Below are 19,793 nucleotides of genomic sequence, written 5' to 3'. Positions count from 1 at the left end.
TTAGAGGGGCATTTCGCCTAACTGTGGCTTAAATCAAAATATTTCGCTTTTTATTTTTGTGATGGTAACTATTACAAAAATGATGGGGGGTGCCCGGAGCGGGAGGAGGGCAGGGAGAGGGGGGCGGGCGGGGTGTCTCGGGGCAGCCCCGCCTGTCGGGCGGCTGCTGCAGGTGGAGGACGAAGAGAAGGAGAAGCAGCAGGAGGAGGAGGAGGGTAGCCGGGAGATGCGGCTGCGGCAGGGCCCGCTGCTGGCATCGCTGTGCCTGGGGGCAGCCCTGCCCCTGCTCTGGGTCGCGGCGTGGCTGAGCAGCCGAGGTGAGTGAGGGCGGCGGGGAGCGAGTGGGATGCTCTGATTTAAGCTCAAGCGGCGCCTACGTCTCATCTCGGTAGTTCTATTTTTCTTGAAAAGCAGGCAGAACGTCCCTCTGACAGCATCTCTTTCTCTGGCAGCACGTTTCCTTTCAGACACTGTGTTTTCCAGGCACCGTCCAGTCTCTGGAGTTGATAACACCTTGTGTTCAGTACTAACTGCTAACTGAGGCTGAGGGGAGACCTCCTTTCAGGTAGTTGTAGAGAGCAGGGAGCTGGCCTTTTCTCCCAAGTGACAGGGGACAGGACAAGAGGGAATGGCCTCAAGCTCCGCCAGGGGAGGTTCAGGCTGGACATTAGGAAAAAATTTTTCACAGAAAGGGTCATTGGGCACTGGCAGAGGCTGCCCAGGGAGGGGGTTTATTCACCTTCCCTGGAGGTGTTTAAGGTACAGGTGGATGAGGTGCTAAGGGGCATGGTTTAGTGTTTGATAGGAATGGTTGGACTCGATGATCCGGTGGGTCTCTTCCAACCTGGTGATTCTATGATTCTATGATTCTTGTATCAATAGCACTTTTTCTTTCAAAGAATGTTTTCCCAGACACTGTTCATTCCTGGGAAAATGATAACGCCTTGTGTGTGGTGTGATCGGTGCTGAGCAGGTGCCTTTTCTTCCACCATCACCTCTGTTTGCAGCCTTTCCCCATCTCAAAGGCAAAGTCAGGCAGAACTGGCTCCAAAGCTCCAATCAGCAAGAGGTTTGACTGTTGCAAAGTTCCGTAATAACGTTAAAATTAGTCCTTGGGAAGTGATAGAATGCGCATAAGATTCTGGGAAAGTTCTTGCCTATAAGTGGGAAGGGACATACTGTCTAACTTTCGAAAAATACAGTTACTTAGATGAAACTTAACTTCAGCTTAAATAAAAAATATCACACTTTGTAGAATAGGGACTACTTCTTGTATCAATAGCACGTTTTTTTTCAAAGAGTGTTTTTGCAGACACTGTTCATTCCTGGGAAAATGATAACACCTCGGTGCTGAGCAGGTGTCTCTGCTGCGATCACCTCTGCAGCTTTTCCCCATCTCAAAGGCAAGGTCAGGCACAGCTGGCTCCAAAGGTCCAAATTAGCAAGTTTGGCTGTTATGAAGTTCATAATAACATTAAAATTAGTCCATGGGAAGTGATAGAATGTAAGATTTCTAGGACGTTTTATCCGTGTGCCTGTCAGTGGGAAATCCCTTCTGTCCCAGCTCTTGACTCGCTGCGCATGATTAATGGAGATCGCTCCCTCGTGTTGCCCTGGCCTGATAAAGAGTGCTCGCTTTCTAAAAACTCAAACATGAATCTTAGAGAGTTTTATTTGCTGGCATTTTTGGTGTCCACGGGACCTGCAAGCTGAAAAACCTGGCTGCGGCCAGCAGAGGCTGCGTGCTTCCAGCAATTAAAGCAGGTGCTGTTCAGCCCTTCAGTGGTAATTAGTGTTTTGATCGTTTAAAGCCAATGTTGCATCTGTCCGGCTTGCTGCTCCATCCCCTCCCAGCAGCATGATCCATTCTGCATTTGTATTTGTGTCTCGTGTACAGTGTTTCCATGTGCAGTTTTCCAGCACCAGAACACAATGGTCAATCCAGAGAAAAAGTACCAGAGTTATTATCTTTTTATTTATAAACTTTAAAATTCCATAGTACTTTTTGAATAGCTGATATAGCTGGCATCTGTTGGATGGATCTACAGAAAGCTGTGTCAAAGAATCTCGGAGCCTACACAGGAAAGATAAAACTGATGCTGTTTTCTGAAAATAAATTTGAGGAAGAAATGTTTTACTGTGAGGGTGGTGAGGCGCTGGCACAGTTTGCCCAGGGAAGCTGTGGCTGCCCCCTCCTGGAGGTGTTCAAGGCCAGGCTGGATGGGGCTTTGAGCAACCTGATCCAGTGGGAGGCATCCCTGCCCATGGCAAAGAGTTGGAACTGGGTGATCTTTAAGGTCTCTTCCAACTCAAGCCGTCCTATGATTCTGTGATCTCTCTAAGTAGTGCCTCTGAGTCCTGCAGATGTGACTAGTTTTGTGACAGTTTGTTTGGGGTGACAGCAAGAGAGTGGATTTTCAAGTGCTTCCTATATAGTGATCTGGACTTTATATAGGTTGCCTTTACAAAAGGTCTGGCTTTATAGGTGCAGAAGAATTAGAATAAGCCAATTAGTATTTTCTGGGATGAGCACAGAACTCCAACTAGCTGTTAATTTATTTATATTAATTGTTTCTGTAACAAATGGAAGTGGCAGTAGAGATCTTGGCTCCACAATGGAATACTGAAAATGTAAAGACAGTGCTGATCCTTCTGCCTTATCATTTCTTGTCGCCTAACTTGGTTGCTTATCTTGCAGCCCTTGACATTTTACTCAGTAGCAGTTCTGCTAGGAGTGGGGAAGGTGGAACAGAAGTTAAAGAAGGGTGTGGCAAGAAACTAAGATCCATGACATGATAGAATGAAAGCATTTGTCCCATCTGCAGTTACCACCCCCATCACCCTGTTATCTTGTGCCTTGTATTTGGTGACTCCTCGTTGCTGAAATTCCATTTTTATTCTGCTTCACCTTTCTCTGCTGGTGTTCCATGCTGAGGTGTTTTGATATGGGATATTTCTGTTGGGTTTGGGGCTTTTTTCCCTGTAATATGTGTTGTGGTATATATGTATGTGTGTTGTTTTACCTTTTCTCTTTCCACAGTAAACAAAGCAACTAATTCTTCTCAGACAGGATCATTTTCCTGATTATTATTAGCGCCTGTTCTCCTTACAAGCTTTTAACCATAACAAATACAAATACTTTGTGTTTGGAGGAGCACATTCCCTCTTAAGCTTGGTAGATCTCACAAATGTGTAAATAAAAGAGCTGATACTAGTAACTACAGAAGGATGTAACAGCATGTGGTGAGGACTTCTGTATTATTTTGCTGGAAAGATAGTCCTTGCTCCTGAGTGGCGTTACAAGACAGAAGCCTTCTACTCATCAAAAAACAAACAACCAACCCAGGGACAGCTTTACGTTATTACCATGTGGGTTTTTTTTTTCCCCATTGGAAACAAATCAACTAATGTTCTATTTTTGTCACAGAGTATCTATCTGAGAAGGTGGTTTGAAATTAATCTTTTAACTAGGCAGATACCTCTCCTTAGATATTGTTAAACTTCCATGCTGCTGAGCTTGCCTCTCCACTGAGAGCCTGCAGGAGGTCCCACTTTTCCTGCATCTCAAACTACAAAGTTCATTTTCTCATGCCTTTTTCATGTATCCCACCTGTTACTGGAGGAGTTCAGATACTGTCTCTGTTTGTCAGCTCCCCTCTCTTTCACTAATTTGTCCAACGTTCTTCTCTGGCTCATTTTCTTCCACACACTTGTTGAATCTCCTCTTGCTTCAGTTTCACTCTCTGCTTTGCCGATTAAAGCACTTAGGCTGCTATTGGTCTTTGATGGTGTATAGTACTAAGCAGCGATAGTCTAATATTCCCTCTGTTTTTTGTCTAGTTATAGTTTCTCGGATTCTAGGGATATTAGGATGGCAATTAATCTTTTTTGTTTGTTGTACAAGTAGGACTGGGCATCCCAGCTCTAGCCTAGAGGTCTTAAGTACTACCCGAGTATGAATAGTATAGACCAGCTCTGTAAAATAGTGTTCAGTTTGTCTGAAGTCTCAGAGCGTTTTAGCCCTTGAAGTGTAAATTGGGTATTGGCTGTCCTGATTTCTGTGCAAATGAAAATCAATAACTTTAAACAGTGACTTTTAAACACCTCATACAGGACTAGCTTGAGAGATTTGAGTTGAAATGTGTTTGCTGTCAGTAGCAGCAGTAAATAATTGGCTGTTTGGTACTGCTTCCAACTACTCGTTGCAGCCCGAGCATTGACTTGCATCTGTGAAACTTAACTCGAGTACAGGTATCTTGAACTGGCCTGGCATGGCAGGGAAGATGCTTCTGCATCACCCATGCACTTAAAAATTAAAGTTCAGAATCTACTGAAGTCTATCAGACTTCAGCTATCGTGGATAATTTTGTATACGCTTGAACTCTTCTTGCAAAGATGTTTTCATAGGCACATTTTCCATTCCTTTATAAGCAGAAGCTTAATTTAAAATAGGTTAATAATTTTTTTTGGGGGGGAGGAGAGAGATAAAAGTAATTACAGAGACAATTGGTAATCCCCAGATTTTAAATACTAAAGCCTAATAGTCTCTGTCTAAATTTGCATGATGATTACTTCAACATCCTCTAGAGCATTTGCAAACATGGGCTGCTATTAGCCAATAATCCAACGGATGGCTGTAGCCATACCTGTTCCACATCCTGCCCGGTTTTGCTGTGAGCTTTTTGGTCCCTCCCCAGCCCCTAAGCAAACCCTGTGTTAAGCAAGCAGTTGCATCCAGGGAGAGGAAAGGTTGTTGTCAGGATGATGCAGGTGTTTCTACTGTTGTGCAACTGAGTTACAATCCTGTTGCTGATGCACCTGACCAAAAGAGTTTGTTCTCATATAAATACACTTCATATGGATTTGTAGCTATGGAAAGTAGTATACAACTTACAATATATGTAGTGATTTTCTCACACGTTTTTTGCTAGTTTCTGTGTAACTATTAATCACTATAAATACCATAGGTATTTGAAAATAAGAAAGAATGTAAGGAGGTAGCAAAGCTTGAAAAATAGTAACAGAGACGGCAAGACTGCATTATAAACTCATTATGAACATACATAAAGTAGGAGGAAAAACTATTCCTGAATAAAAAGAAGCTTTAGTGTCTTGGCTGAATGAAAATGAATTTTTTTAGAAGTCACAGCAGTCAAGTCAATCAGATCACCTCACATGACAACACATCTTCTCATGTTGCTTTTGAGGGCTAAAAGGTTAGATCTCTCCAGATTTGTAACATGTTGTTGCCCTCTTTACCTAAATTTGTGGGATACTTCATCCAAATAAATGAAAACAAAGTTGTGTCTGGAAGTTAGGAGAGAGTAATGCTAAAATATGATGTCATGTGGACCCAGGTATGTTAATAAGTGCATGTTGAGTCAAGTGGTGTGAAACCTGGATTCCTTTAGTTATTCCTTTGAGATGTGGTGAAGAAGGAAGAAAGTGCTTGTGCTTAATTGCAATCGCAGAAGTATACTTAAGGTATATCAAATTGTTTAATACATTAAATTTTTTGTTATTTCACAAATTTTTCATCAGGAAAAGGGGCACAAAAGTTTAAAAAGGTATGTCTCATGAAAGTCCTTTTGGTGGGTTTGGGGTTTTTTTTCAGATATAGTAATGTACACGCTAGCCCAAACAGCTGATTACACATTTCTTTTTTTTCCAGTAATCTTCTGCCCATGGCAATCTTCACTTTGGCTGCTCCTGCTGTGTGCCCAAGCACATATCCCCAGGAGATTCTGTTACGTGTAATGGAGTTCCTTGAGGGTTTCCTCTCCAAACCCAACTGGCACGTTCTGGCTCAAAGCGTCAGCTAAGCAGTGGCAAACTGACAGATTTGATAAGGAGTCTTGAATTACGCCATTCTTATTTCAGCCAACACAGCTTATTCAGATTTATGAGCACGCAGGAGCCAATTTTCCTGCCTTCTCTAGGCTCACTGGTGGCATACTCGGTTTCTTCACGTAGTTCTGCATTTATATCTAAAAAAACTCCATGCAACAACCTCAAATAGGACTTAAACTTAGTGTTTGCTAATCCCAAATTTTCTATCGAAATTCATATCCAAGGCTTACAAAAGCTGTATAGTTGTACTGGCTTCCAAACATGTATTTTACTGAACTGAGAGTCTGCTGCTTCTTGCAGTTACTTCAGGCAGAATAGTGGCTGCCTTGTCCTCAAAGGTAGAGGAACTGAGTCATAAATCCTGTAAAGATTCATGTGAAAATGAGACTAGTTTCTGTTGGTTTTCGTACAGAAAAGGATCAGGAACATTTCAGACCTCTCTTTGTTTGCTGTGCAGTGTCTCATCACAACATGTACTCAAGCAAGTGTAAACATATGACCTTCACGCTTTCCTAATGGTGCACTCTGAGTCTTGAGGAACACAGTTTTATCCAGAAATACTTTTGTTAGTGTGGCTAGGCATTTAATTAAATGCGTGTATAAATGAGTGATTGTTGCTACATCAGGCAGAACAGTAAAAAAGTTTTAAATACTAACCAGAATGAAGCAATAACCATTGCTTGAAGCAAATGAGTCCTTTTTATTTATCTGATAAAGGCCATATTCAAATCAGAATTTTCCACTGCTATTAACAACCTATATCTTGTTACTAACATTACTATGTTAAAACCAAATTATACCAATTATGAGCAAAGAGCGTGACATTTCCATTCACTTCATACATTTTTCCACCTATTTTAATACTATTGCTTTCCCATATAGTGATGGTCTGACTGAATGTTTTTAGGTCACTTTTCACTACATTCTTATACAGGAACTAAAATGAGGATTGCTTGCAACGTTTAAGAAAATACCATTAGAACTAAAGTTGTATTTTCTTTGAAGCAAGTTTGCTTATCTATTTTTAGTTAGATGCTGTATGTAGAAGGTTCCGTAATAAGTATTCTATGCCAAGCGTGATAGTGAGTCTGTGTTCATTATACAATTGAATGTGTTTTTAAGACTCAGATATTAATTTTGACCTGCCTTTAACGTTGTGAGATATTTGTTTTAATACTGGAAAGCAATTCTGATTCTCTTCCTAGTACATCCTCCATATGGGCCTAGAGGATCCCCAATTTCCCCCTCCAAATTGCGGGCACACTGCTTTTCTTTGATGTCACTGGGTTAATGCAGTGTCCCTCCACTGCCTGGACCTCCTGATGTGGATACTGTCAAAGACAAGTAGATGCACTGGGAGGACATACTGCTGCCTGGTTCCTCTGCTTGTTTAGACGCCTGTGTCTCAATATACATTGAGACCTGCTGTGTCCTATTCTTTAAGCTCAACAACTGAAGCTACCCCGGTTCTGATGAACGTTAAACATAATGGGTGAATGGAAGTGGCTTCTGACTTTATGGTAGTTTTTCTTGGCTGTTTCTTAACCTATTGAATGAATAATTCGGTGCTGTAATGCTATAAACAAATTATTTAAAGATCGTGAACAAATTCAGGAAGGGACCCTTACTTGGAAAGGTGCCTAAATGCCCTTAGACTTTAGCACATTGTTGAAGTGTTTGCATAATAACTGGCTGTTCTGAACTAAGACAGTGACATTGTTTGCGGGATTTTTTTTCCCCCTCCTTACCCTGAGAAATCAAACCTCAAGCTTGTGAAGCATGTAACAAGATTTAGAAAGGTCTCTCTATTTTTGATCAGTTACAGGAAGATAACAAACCACCACGATTATTAACGCAATGCATGCCTCAGTGGCTTAATATGCTTCGTTAACCTGAACAGCAAGCAGTGAATCCAAGCGTGGAGTATGACAAGATCTTTTGCCGTTAGTGTGCTTATATAGTTTTCTTTTAAAGAAAGCATTAACCAAAGTTCAGTTTCTAAAACAGTCTCTAGATATGATAAGCAGCGTTATCTTGTAATCAAGAAATAGTAACAAGAGTCACTGCTAGACTGTGGAGTGTTGTATTCCCTCTTTTTTGCCACTCCCAATTTTCCTTTTCTTTATTCTTTGAAAGAGATGATAGTGATGTATTGTTCTATTGCTCTTAGATATTCCCAGAAAGTAGTTGATAATAAAACTGGTAGCATTTGTGATAATAGGAAGTATGAGCGTATAGAGCGAAGATAAATAATTGCATGACTTTCAGAATGAGCATTCGCTTTAGATATTAGTGTAGTTTCTAAACAGCTTCAGTTTCCGGTGCACAAAGTTATATTAGGAGATAACACAGGATTGCATTTAAAACCCTTTTAAGTATTGCCTTCTTAGAATGACAGTAAGTATATATGGCAATGCGTGATAAACAGTCAGAGGGAATTATAGAATAGTTTGGGTTGGAAGGGACCTTAAAGCCCACTCAGTTCCAACCCCCCTGCCATGGGCAGGGACACCTCCCACCAGACCAGGCTGCCCAAGGTCTCATCCAGCCTGGCCTTGAACACCTCTAGGGATGGGGCAGCCACAGCTTCCCTGGGCAAATGCTGTAGTACAGCTGAAAATTTGTTGCAAAAGCTTTGAGTGCTATCACTGAGTCTGGCTGTTGGTTGAGGTTCTTCTTCCCATCTTGTAGCCAGCATAGACCCACTGGCATTTCCTAGTAAGTCCTCCTTAGCCCAGCATAGTGATTCGTCTTCAGCTCACCCAGCGGAAAAGAAGCCTTTACCTTAATTTACTTTTTGTACTTTTGCCATAGATCTTCAGCTCACTATTTTCTGGTTTTATCCTGACATGTCCCACTGCAGACAGCACTGTTGGTAGATAAGGTTTTGCCTAGTCTGGCTATCATTGGGGACAGACAGTGTTTTGTGATACAACTGAAGCTGATTTCTCTTGTCCCTCCTTGCCAGTGAGCTGTGTTTTTGAAAACACCCTGTCTGCTTCTTCTCAAGCCAGCTATTGCAAGGAGCTGATTTAGTTCTGTGTAGATCATTAGATAGTTAGAGAGCAACACTTTCCACTCACACAGTGAGTTTAAATCCATTTAAACTTAATGACTATTTATGAGCTTTTAGCTTCATAATGCTTTTATCTTCTCAGCTCGCTACAATTACATTACTAATATTGTTCATGACAGTAACGCATTGCACAGCAAAATATAAGGAGTTCAGTACTTCTTTCCAAACACATTTTTTGCCAAAGATTTACTAATAGTTAATATTGCTCATTTACATGTGCTCTATTAATGATTAGAGCATTTCATGTTCTATTTCAAACTATATATGTTTATGATAGTCTCATTCTTTGCTAAGGGTGAGCGAATACTCTGCTCCTTTTGTCAAACCGATGCTTTCCCAGCTGTCAAAACTGAATAAGATAAGCAATTACTAATACTAAGAATCTTGTTCTACTAACCGAACACAGGCTTGAATTCTGAACGATTCAAAAAAGTTTTTTCCCTCTTCTGGCCTGAAGAAATAGATAAGGTTGATTACAAATGCTGGCTCCTTTGGGAGCACTCGATGGTAGCTGAATATTGACCTTTTATTTGACAGAGGTGTCTATGCTATTTCTGTAGGCTCACCTGTAACTAAGCAAATAAAACTACAATTACTTGGTGCTTACCCAAATGTCAGCCTGATAGTAACGCCAGTAGTTTTGAGTCAAGCTGACGCTGGATGGCTGAAAGAATTGTGAAGAGAAGCACTACAGTGTTGTTAATCTGCAGTTTCTTTAGTGATTCCTCCTATAACAGAGTTAATTGTACTGAGGGTGGTTTTATTTTGGTTTAGCAAAATCTTATGCTGTTACAGCAATGGAAAAGTCAGTGGAACAGCCTTTGGAAAGATTTTGGGCTTGTGTTTGCATCTTCCCAGGAAAACATGGAACTTAACTGCAGGTTAAGCCTCCACTTTTTCTTGGCACTTGATGCTATCTGATTCCTAATAAAGACATCTGGAATTTAAAGAAAAATGCACATCCATTACTGTATCTTTAGTTTATAGACCTGAATTTGTCTTGGAATTGCAAGGTAAATCTTCACCATGTTTACAGGCATTAATGTTCTGTTTGGAATCTCTTTCTTCATGTAAAACCAGAATTATTAATGCCTATCAAGTCGCCTAAGTTAGGTTTAGCCTTCTGTTTCCGCTTTATTTGTATATATTCTAAAGCAAAAAGCTAAATATCGGATTATGGCATTGGAAACAGCTGTGGGGAAAAAAAATTCAAAATGCAAATTAATTCCAGTTTGAAAGGCCTCTGCAAACCTTCACAAATTTGTACTGCCTGCTCATTTTGCTCTGAAAGCTCTTTTAAAGGCTAGAACCCCTGGCGATTCACTTTTGCTGAGGCAGTGGTGGGTGCTTGAAAATTATTTCTGCCAAGGATGGGACTCAGTACAGTCCACAGATGGAGTAAGTGTGTCTAAATAACAGTATTTAAATTAAATAAGCAGCAATATAAAACGTTAATAAAGTCCTCTTCTGCTTTCTTTTTCTTCCTGTTGCAAAGTGAGTGATGTTATTGAAGCGTTGTCTTATATTAATTTTAGCAAGTCTAACAATCTTTATTCACGTGGCAATGACACAGTGAAGGCACTGGCAGGTATGAGGCTTGCGTATCGCCTGTGATCGCTTAGAGGTTCTGCTTCTTGGGAAAGTGGATCTTCTGTAAACATAATGTCATTACCTCAGAATACTATGCAGGGCAAAACATGTATCTGTAAACCATGAGTGAGAGCACAGGGTTTCTAATATCGATATGACTGTACAGTATTTTATCAAAGATGGGGTATGTGTTATGAAGGTATCCTTCAATTCAGAGCACAGATTCACTCGTTGTCTAATTACATATACCCAGGAGGTCAAATAACCATCTTTTCTAATAATTCTTAAAACACTTCAGGCACTATTTAACTCGTAGATGAAGACTGAAAACTTCACTATCTGGATTTTAACCTTACTGATGTTTAAAACAAAGGACAAGTCATTACATAAATACTCTCTTCAACGTGACAAGGGTTATCAAGATTTGTTACTTACTGAAAAATCTTGGCTTTACTGGATAGCACCTTCCCCTGCAACAGTCTTTTACTGACTTTTTCCTTGTTATGGATGTCGTATCTTTGTTTTCATCTTCAATTGGAAGCCTTTACCCAGCTGTGCTCCTTAGACTCTACTTCTTAACGCTCTTCCAGACTTCTTCATCCCATGAATGAACTTTGAACAGTCTATTATTATTTATCCACTTCTGATCACGTCGTCTTCTGGACCGCCTCCTGTTCTTAAACTTTCTCTTTACTTCATCACAGAATTCAAAATTTGAAAAGCAATTATGTTCTCATTGCAGGCAATGACTTAGACACGTACCAAAGCCAGCTTCTGAGACTTCAGCAAAGACTACTGTATGCTGAAAAGGAAAACAAAAAAAGATCACGAGATCTGAGCATTGCCCTAGATGAAATTAAACATGCTGTTGCTAGAAGAAACAACTTGACTACAGATCATACAGGTTTTTATGCATAAAAATGTACTGTGTTAGCAATTCAGAGTTTTGTGTGCTCATATTTTTTTATCAATTGTGTGGGGAGGAAAAATCATTTATTTGATTTTCTATTAGCATTAGCTAGAAGTTTGTACTTTGAAAAAAAGAGTGGGGAAGTAAGCTGTAGTCTGTCTTCAAACAGGATTACTAACTAAATAAATAAGGAGGAAAAAAAAAAGGAGGGGGGACACAAAACAGACTACAGTGGTGTCACAGTGGCAAAGCTGTGCATATCACTAATAGTTTCTCACAGTTCTTACCCCTCTCTTGCTGCAAAGTAGAGCACTGAATAAGATATTTTTACTAGCTTTTATTATGCCACTACACCTGGATAAGTACTAGGCAGGGATACCTCCTTAGATGTTCCACAGCCCTGGTCTCCATCCTGCTCAGGTGGGGTGACTTTTTGGGGTGTTTTTTGGCCATGAGTGCACTGCCAGCAGAGCCCAGGCACTAAGGTGTGTGTGGTTTATTGTCTAATACATAAAAAAAAAAAATATATAAAATATATGTGTACTGTTATGTATTTAATATAACCGTTTGTATCAGTATATGACAATAATAGAGAAGAGTCAGTCCCTCTTCCTCTGCTCTTCATTCTCATTGGAGCCAGCTGAATATCAGAAAGTACTAAAGCTGTCACTTCACAGGATTCAAAGCAGAAATTTTTGAAAAACACTGAGTAGTTTCCATTTTATTTTTACTTACTCTTCTGCCTCCCATTCCAGTCAAGTTTTACTGTACAAAAAAAATGAAAAGGTTTAATACATGCACTAAAGAACTAAAGTCCCTTGTCAAACCCTTGATAGGTGCTATTTCCAAATAAGAATGGGAAGTCCTTGAAAGGTTATGATGGATTAAAAAAAAAAGTTGTTTTAAGGCAAAATTCCAATATACTTAATAGCAAAGTAGGGTGGGGGCAGTTGTGGGTCTCTTTCATACACAAAATGTCTGTATATATTTCTGGTTTAGGTGGTTTTTTAAAAAAAAACCCAAAAAACTCTTCTATAGAGCAGAGAATCTGAGTCCTAATTTTCAGTGGCAATATCTTTTGGAAATTGAAATACTTCAAACAAACATTGCCTAATCTGTAAGCCCCAGTCTTTATCAATCAAGGTTGAGTGAATAAAGCTGATGATGGTCAACTGTAAGACCTGTTTTAAGTAACTTTGATGGTAAATTTGGGGAGTTATCTTAGATAGATGCATTTCTTAGGAAAAATAACTTCCCATCTAAGTCAATAAACTGACTCTGAAAATGTGAGTTCTAAAGTCTTCTACAGCCTGGAATGCTGCTAACATGATTTTGTTGGCTAAAATGAATTGAGGTGGTGGTCTGATATCAGAGTGCCCTAGCATCAGCCTCTTTGTACAACTGATAGAGTATCTTGGGGAGGCAAACACTAAAGTATAAGTTATCTTAAATAAATGCACAGAAGCTTTGGGGTTTTTTAAGAGCAAAAAGACACATTGTAGGGAATAGAAAAATTCAGCAACAGAGAATGACAGCCAAACGCTGCCTGTGTCAGGAAAGCAGAATTTAAGCCTTTAGACAACTGCTAAATAAAGTCTAGAGTAATCTTCGGTTTTTGTTTCCAAGCAGTTTTCTTAAATATTAGCAAGCAGTTTTCTTGAATAATAGAAAGACCATTTGCTTTTCTTGTAAAAATAGTCTTCTTTTTTATCCATTTAAATATCTTTTTTTAAATTACATGGTGGGTATCATCTCTGCCGCATGGGTATCTTGCATTAAACACAGGATTTTTTGCAAGCTTCTAATTGATTTTTATAATGATTTTAGAATTATGCTGTTGAAGTTTTTATTAAATATATTTTAAAGGAATATTCAGGAATGTTGATATCAAGGAAGATAAATTAGTAAATAAATGGTGTCTGGGTTTGACATCAAGACGAGAGGAAATAGCCTCAAGTTGCTTCAGAGGAGGTTTAGATTGGATATTAGGAAAATCTTCTTTACTGAAAGAGCAGTCAAGCACTGGAACAGGCCACCCAGGGAACTGCTGGAGTCACCGTCCCTGGAGGTGTTTAAAAAACATGTAGATGTAGCACTTCAGGACATGGTCTAGTAGGCACAGTGGTGCTGGGCTGACGGACTGGATGATCTTAGAAGTTTTTTCCAACCTTTCCTATTTTTCTTATTTTTTTTTAAAGAAGAGAAAAAATTATAAGGTCACATTTGAGTTATTTCAATATGAATAAATACTTTACTTATTTGCATCTTTATTTTAAACTAGTCAACTAAAAAGAGGTGTTGCCTATTTTTCTTTTAACTACTACAGTCCTAGGTTTCTTGCATAGTTTCTAAAGGCCTGGATCTGGTTGTCTTTTTTTGCCATAGGACTTTTTATAACCTGAGAACTTCTGTTGGAGCCCTGAAAACCGCTAGGTGTTACATTTTGGGGAAAGCGCTTAGGTTTGTTAAGTAATTAAGAAAGTTATTTCTCAGAATGTGTGTTTCTCGTTGTTTAAAAAATTCCTTTCCAATTGTGGGGGGGGAAAAAAAACCAAAACAAACCCATTTTTTCTATGCTGCTTTTAAAATAACTGCTTTTTGTATTTTGAGATGGCTCAATCCTGCAACTGTTTAGGCACAGGGAAATGCAGTTAGAGTTCCCAGGACATTTGAGCACAGAGCTCTGCAACATCTCCAGGCCAGCAGGGTTGTGTTGGGCAATTCAGTTTATATCTGACCTTTAATTTCTTCTGAGAAATAGTTCTGATTGAATAACATTGTGTGTGGGAACCTGCTAGTATATTCATTTGAGGAAAGCAGTTGAAACAATGATCTTCACTGATCACTTTTTAATTTATGTGTAAATGTGGGTTTGTTGTTTCTTTAAGATGATATGAAATGGAAAGCGTTAAACCTTACCAGAAAACTCCCCACACATCTTACGAACATATACTACTATCTACCTCACCTTCGAGAATATGAAGATGCCATTTTTCCGAATGTTATCTTTGGGCAACAGAGAACTGGAGGTAGGCAATGAAGTTTGGATTATTTTTGCTATGTCTGTATTTTGTATTAAGTTCTAGTAATGAAGCATTCCCAGAGTTTAGAGTGAGTTTTCTCCCTAAACTTTATAATGTTGCCAAACTGAATACATTTTAATGGGGATGGCAAAAGCACTTTTACTACACCCATCCCAATTTCAAGTCTTTACCCTAAAGCATTCTGATAAACCTTTTCAAGTATAAACAAAAAGAAGTCATAATTGAAACACACTATTTTTTTAGTCATGTATTCATACGGCTAAGATGCATTAGCTAACATTTTTTTATTTTCACAAAATTTTATGAATGAGGAATACAATGAGCATTTAAAATGCACTCAGTTTGCAGAACATAGAAGCAAATGGAAAGGTGATGAGGTCGTTTAAATGGTATTAATAAATCTCCAATGTAACCTTTTCATCCACATCATAAATCAGCTGACATCTGCACAAATCATAATTAATTCCAGCGAACTCTAATACAAGTTATCAAGTTTCATCTTCTCTTAACTGTCATGTGAAACGTAAAAAGAACGTTCAAAAGCAGGACAAACAAGGAACTAGTCAGCCAATGGAGCATCTCCCATACAAGGGCAGGCTGAGAGAGTTGGACTTGTTTAGCTGGGGAGACCTGATAGCAGCTTTCTAGGGTGCCTACAGGAAAGCTGGGGAGGGGCTCTTTATCAAGGACTGCAGGGATGGGACAAGGGGTAACTGTTTTAAGCTGAAAGAGGGGCGATTTAGATTGGATAGTAGGAAGGAAATCTTTACTATGAGGGTGGTGAGGCACTGGAACAGGTTGCCCAGAGAAGTCACGGAAGCCCCATCGCTGGAGGTGTTCAAGGCTAGGTTGGATGAGGCTTTGAGCAACCTGGTCCAGTGGGAGGTGTCCTTGCCTATGGCAGGGGTTGAAACTAGATGATCTTTAAAGGCCCCTTCCAACCCAACCCATTCTAGGATTCTATGATTTTGCTGGGTTTTGCATTTTGTTGAAATTTTTACTTTTCTCTAGGGTGATTTTATATAAAGAAACATTGGCAGTGCTTTTGATTTAACTAAAATAACTGCATGGCCATTCCCATGGCTATGGGTAACTTTCTACAGTCTTCTCATTTGTGGATATAGTTTTAGCAGTGTGACCTAGTGCTGTATTTCTCACTGGAGTGCCCATAGATCAGCACAAGTCTGCAAAAGATGTGGGGCTGTCAGCAAAATGATTTGAAAAAGTCTCTCAGAAAACCAGATACGTTCACTGTCAAGAGAAAAAAACCCAAACAAATAAAGGAAGGAAAGTAGTGAGTAATAAAAGAATGCTCTGTGTTTAATTTTAATTTATTTGTACATGAAAATCACAATAGGGAAACCACAGTTTAACAAGTACAGGTTGACCTTCAGCATGTAAAGCCAAACAAAACCCCAGTGGTTTAGCAGGTTATGTGCTGGGAAGGAACGCCAGAACTTTGGAGTTTTCAAGCTGACCCTGACATGGATCATGAGGTCCGGAGCAAGCCACTGCCTGCACAGAATCCTTTCTTTCAAAATCTGCTGCTTCCTCACTGGCCTCACAAGGTTTTAGTGAGTAAGAATCATCTGCAAGGGCTAAGAATTCCACAGGCTTACTGAGTTATATTAGGTCATTTAAGTAATGTCTGTGCCAATGGAAAATAAGGCATCCTACTTACAATCTAAGGATGTAATACAGCAGAGATTCGCTATTAGTGAAGACTTTGCCAGAGACAATTCTAGTTCCTTTTGTCTTATTATTGATTATGTCAAAGCCCTTGCTTCATGTCAATTTAACTCAAAGATTTTTGAGTTGGATTCCTTTGAGAGACACAGCGCTCAGCTCCTGTGAGAACTGGCTCACTTAAAGCAGTGCTGATTCAACTCTTACTATTCAGATCTTCAACTCCATACCAAGAGCTAGGGCTTGATTTGCAATGCCCATTTTTGAAACACAATAGCAGATATTTATGTATTTGCCAGAGGTAGTAATATCTCGGACTTCTCAAATGTTGACCATCTACACAGCATAGACCTCGTGCTTATAACACAGACAAGTGTCTCTAACCTAAACTTACCTAGAGGTATCTCTCCTTCCAGTTAGTCAGGCTGTCACAGTGCTATGGAAATATTAATTGTCACCAAGTTTTGTGGTCACATCGAATCAAAATGTAGTTTCAGTTTCACTTCATCTGATTTAATATTACATGGCTTATGGATTTCTTTATTTGCAGTCTCACTGGTGATGGGTATTCCTACTGTGAAAAGGGAAAAACAACATTATCTGATGAATACACTGCATTCCCTCCTGTATGAAGTACCTGAAGAGCAAAAGAAAGATTGCCTAATAATCATCTTTGTAGCAGAGGTAAGTTCGCATGGAAGGGTGCGGTAGGACAATATGGAGATTTATGTCTTAGTGTAATAGTTTAGGAGAGGCTGCAAAATCTTGTTAGCTAGGCCTCTGGGAGGGATTTCCTCAGAGCTGGAGGAGGTGGTGTCTTGGTGTTCATATGTGGAAAAAATCTAACTCGAATAACTGAAGAGTGAAAAGTCATGTTACACTTACAAATGCAGTTGTCGCAGTCAGTATTTCAAATAAAACCATATGAGCTCATGATTTGTCTCTGAAAGTATTCTACTTCAAGAATGAAAGGTAAGTCCTCCACAGAGAAGTTTCATAGAGTATGGAAAAAAAGTAAACTTAGTCTTAAAAAAGTTTAGATTATTTTTCTCCTGTTTCGGCACCGTATGTCTTGCAAAGTACCTTGACATGATGGATCATTGCCTTCTGCATATATATTGTGAAAGAGAAAACTCTTCATATACTTGAACAGTTCCGTGTTTGGGAAATAAACAGTGCTCAAGGCAAAATATTAGGGATAAATGAATTTTTTTCTCATACCAAATTGTCGTGATCGTGTTGGAAGAAAGTTACAGAAAGGAATTAGTTACTTGCAGGTAAAAAGATTGTGCTGCTATTCGTACTCGTTCTTTATATTTCTTTGTCCTTTCATAAACAACGTTAGCTGTTCATGAACATATGTAAGAAGTTTAAAGTTTGCTTTTTTAGTTCAGTCATTTAGAGCAGCTTTTGCAGCTGTGATATTGTCAAAGAGAACATAGTGTACTCGAAGTCAGGTCATGATTTCTACTTTTCTTCTTGGATCACAATGAGAAGTAGATGGGCCTGATTTTACTGGCAGTAGTTCCTCTTCAGCATAATTTTCAGGAGCTGAACTCTAGTTTACAGTTGCTGTTTCCCAATTAAGAGCTCTGGTAATGAGGGGTTTTGCCTAGCTGCTGTTCAGCTAAACCTCCCATTACAGAGCTTCAGAGAGTTCCTTGTGTTTTTAAGGGTTAACTTCTGAACAGCACGATTTCCCACTGTGGACAGTCCTAATGCAGCAGTTTAAAACAGGAGCTTTGGTTGTAGTAATAGTATATTGCAGCCAATTTAAGATTAAATTGCCATTGTAAGAACCAGTTTCTCCCCTTTCTCCCATCCCCAAAGACCCATTCTTGCAGCTTCCATTTTTCAGCCATGCAGTAAATTAGAGCAGGTCGATTGTGCTGATATGAGAGGTGATAAGAACACTCAATTATGAAAGGAGCTCAGGTGTGTTCACCGATCATGAATCCACAGCTTCCATTTTCCCAGAAAGTTTCAGAAGTTCAAGGTAAATGTTTACATCATGGATTATGTCAGAGTAACTTATTGACTGAAAGTGAGTTGCCAAGTTGTTTGTATTTTTTTCTTATCACAGTTCTTTACTTACCACTTCACACAGATTTTAGCTGGTAGAGATTACTTGTGTATTTGAAAATATCTAAACTGCTAAAACAAGCATTGCACTGCTTTGGAAATCACATCCATGAAACTTAGCACTCTTTAATATAGTTAATAGATGTGTTTTGCACACTAAAATTGTTACCTTTTATGAAAAGGCAGCAGTTAATAAATATGTCCTCAGAATTCCAGATTAAGAGCTGTAAATTTGTTATATTAGGAAGAAACTCAAAGTAAAAATTCTAAGTATCACTAGTCTTAGTGTATTTTGCTTAGGTGACTTCTCTCAACAGCCTCCAGCCTCTTTTGTGATTTTTAAATTATTTACCTGAAATTACTCTTTTTACTGACAGTTATGACTGTGCTTTTCTGACTTGGCCTCCTGCAGAAGCAGTGATAGAGCAAAACACAAAAATCAAAGCTGGTGGTAGTTCAGTTCTACTTTCAATTACACTGAAAGTTCAGTTGGCTTGAAAACTCCATCCTGTTCTTTAGTAGAGATGCTGCTGTAACATATTGCTGCTGTCTGGAATGAAGAGAACAAAAATGGAGTGCTTGCATATAAATATTCCCTATGAAATGTTACTTAATAAAGAAATGGGTGATTTGTAATGACCTCCCTCCCTTCTTTTCTTTAGGTGGATGTAGAATATGTCAACAGTGTTGCACAAAGTGTTAAAACCAAGTAAGTTCTGTAGAGTGTAACAGCTTGTGAACAAATGTTATGCTTTTATGGAAGGAATTGGAGCGTTTCAGCAACAAAATACAACTTTATCAGACTGAAATGGAACTGCTAAGGAATGAGGCAAAGATGCACTCTTAGTACATGTGTTTCAACACAGTGATATTCAGAACAGAAGGATTAATATCAGTTTATTTTCCTTTTCTTACTTCATAAATAAGCTTTAACTAATCGGGCAGGGTCTCAGCCTAAGCCTTTGATAAATATTTACTTGAACCTAAGTCTTTTTGCCTTTAAATTAATGGTGCAATTCAAGGCACCTGAGGTAACCTGTGTTAGGTCCCCACTGACTTCACAGCCCTGCAATAATGTATTTTGATGTCTGTCATGTTTTCTAGGTGTCTTTGTTTCCTTGTTTGCCTCTTTTTGGTGGAGGCAATGGACTTTGGACAGCAGTGGGATTCTATTTATAGTATTAAATACTACGATACAATGGGTAATATGAGATGGGTATTCTCTGCTGTGCAAATTAATGTCAGAGCTATCAAATGAAGGCTTGGTTCCCACTGCAGTTTTGCTTGCTCTAATCATTCTTTCCCATAGATGTTTAGTGTCACGTACCCATTAAATATCTTAGAACAGCTTGAGAAGAGCAACTACTAAATTTAAATATTTGAGAAAAAAACTTACACTCGCTGGCAGATTTATTTTGTCTTACAGAAGCTGCTTACTAAAAAAACAGTATAGTGTTGCTAACAGTCACTAAACAGATAAGGCTAAAGGCCCTGAAGCACACCCGGCTGATGGAAGCAAGCGATGAAATCTGCATTGTGCTGCAGACTGGTGTTG

The 19,793-nt window shown here is 39.2% G+C and overlaps 1 protein-coding gene across 4 annotated transcripts in view; it reads left to right on the top strand.

The window, feature by feature from the left end:
• The first annotated feature begins 226 nt into the window (after nucleotides 1–226).
• CLGN (calmegin) overlaps nucleotides 227–19,793 on the top strand; it is a 72,495-nt gene continuing 52,928 nt past the window's right edge. For all 4 annotated transcript variants that reach the window (XM_069855263.1, XM_069855262.1, XM_069855261.1 and 1 more), the window contains exons 1-5: nucleotides 227–317; nucleotides 11,259–11,420; nucleotides 14,315–14,455; nucleotides 16,707–16,840; nucleotides 18,901–18,947. In XM_069855263.1, coding sequence (XP_069711364.1) covers nucleotides 227–317; nucleotides 11,259–11,420; nucleotides 14,315–14,455; nucleotides 16,707–16,840; nucleotides 18,901–18,947 — 575 coding nt within the window. The remainder of the gene's footprint in view (nucleotides 318–11,258; nucleotides 11,421–14,314; nucleotides 14,456–16,706; nucleotides 16,841–18,900; nucleotides 18,948–19,793) is intronic.

Source organism: Phaenicophaeus curvirostris, chromosome 4 (genome assembly GCF_032191515.1).
Source record: "Phaenicophaeus curvirostris isolate KB17595 chromosome 4, BPBGC_Pcur_1.0, whole genome shotgun sequence".
NCBI lineage: Eukaryota > Metazoa > Chordata > Aves > Cuculiformes > Cuculidae > Phaenicophaeus > Phaenicophaeus curvirostris.
The sequence above is the reverse complement of the archived record's forward strand: the minus strand, read 5'-3'. Positions and strand labels throughout refer to the sequence as shown.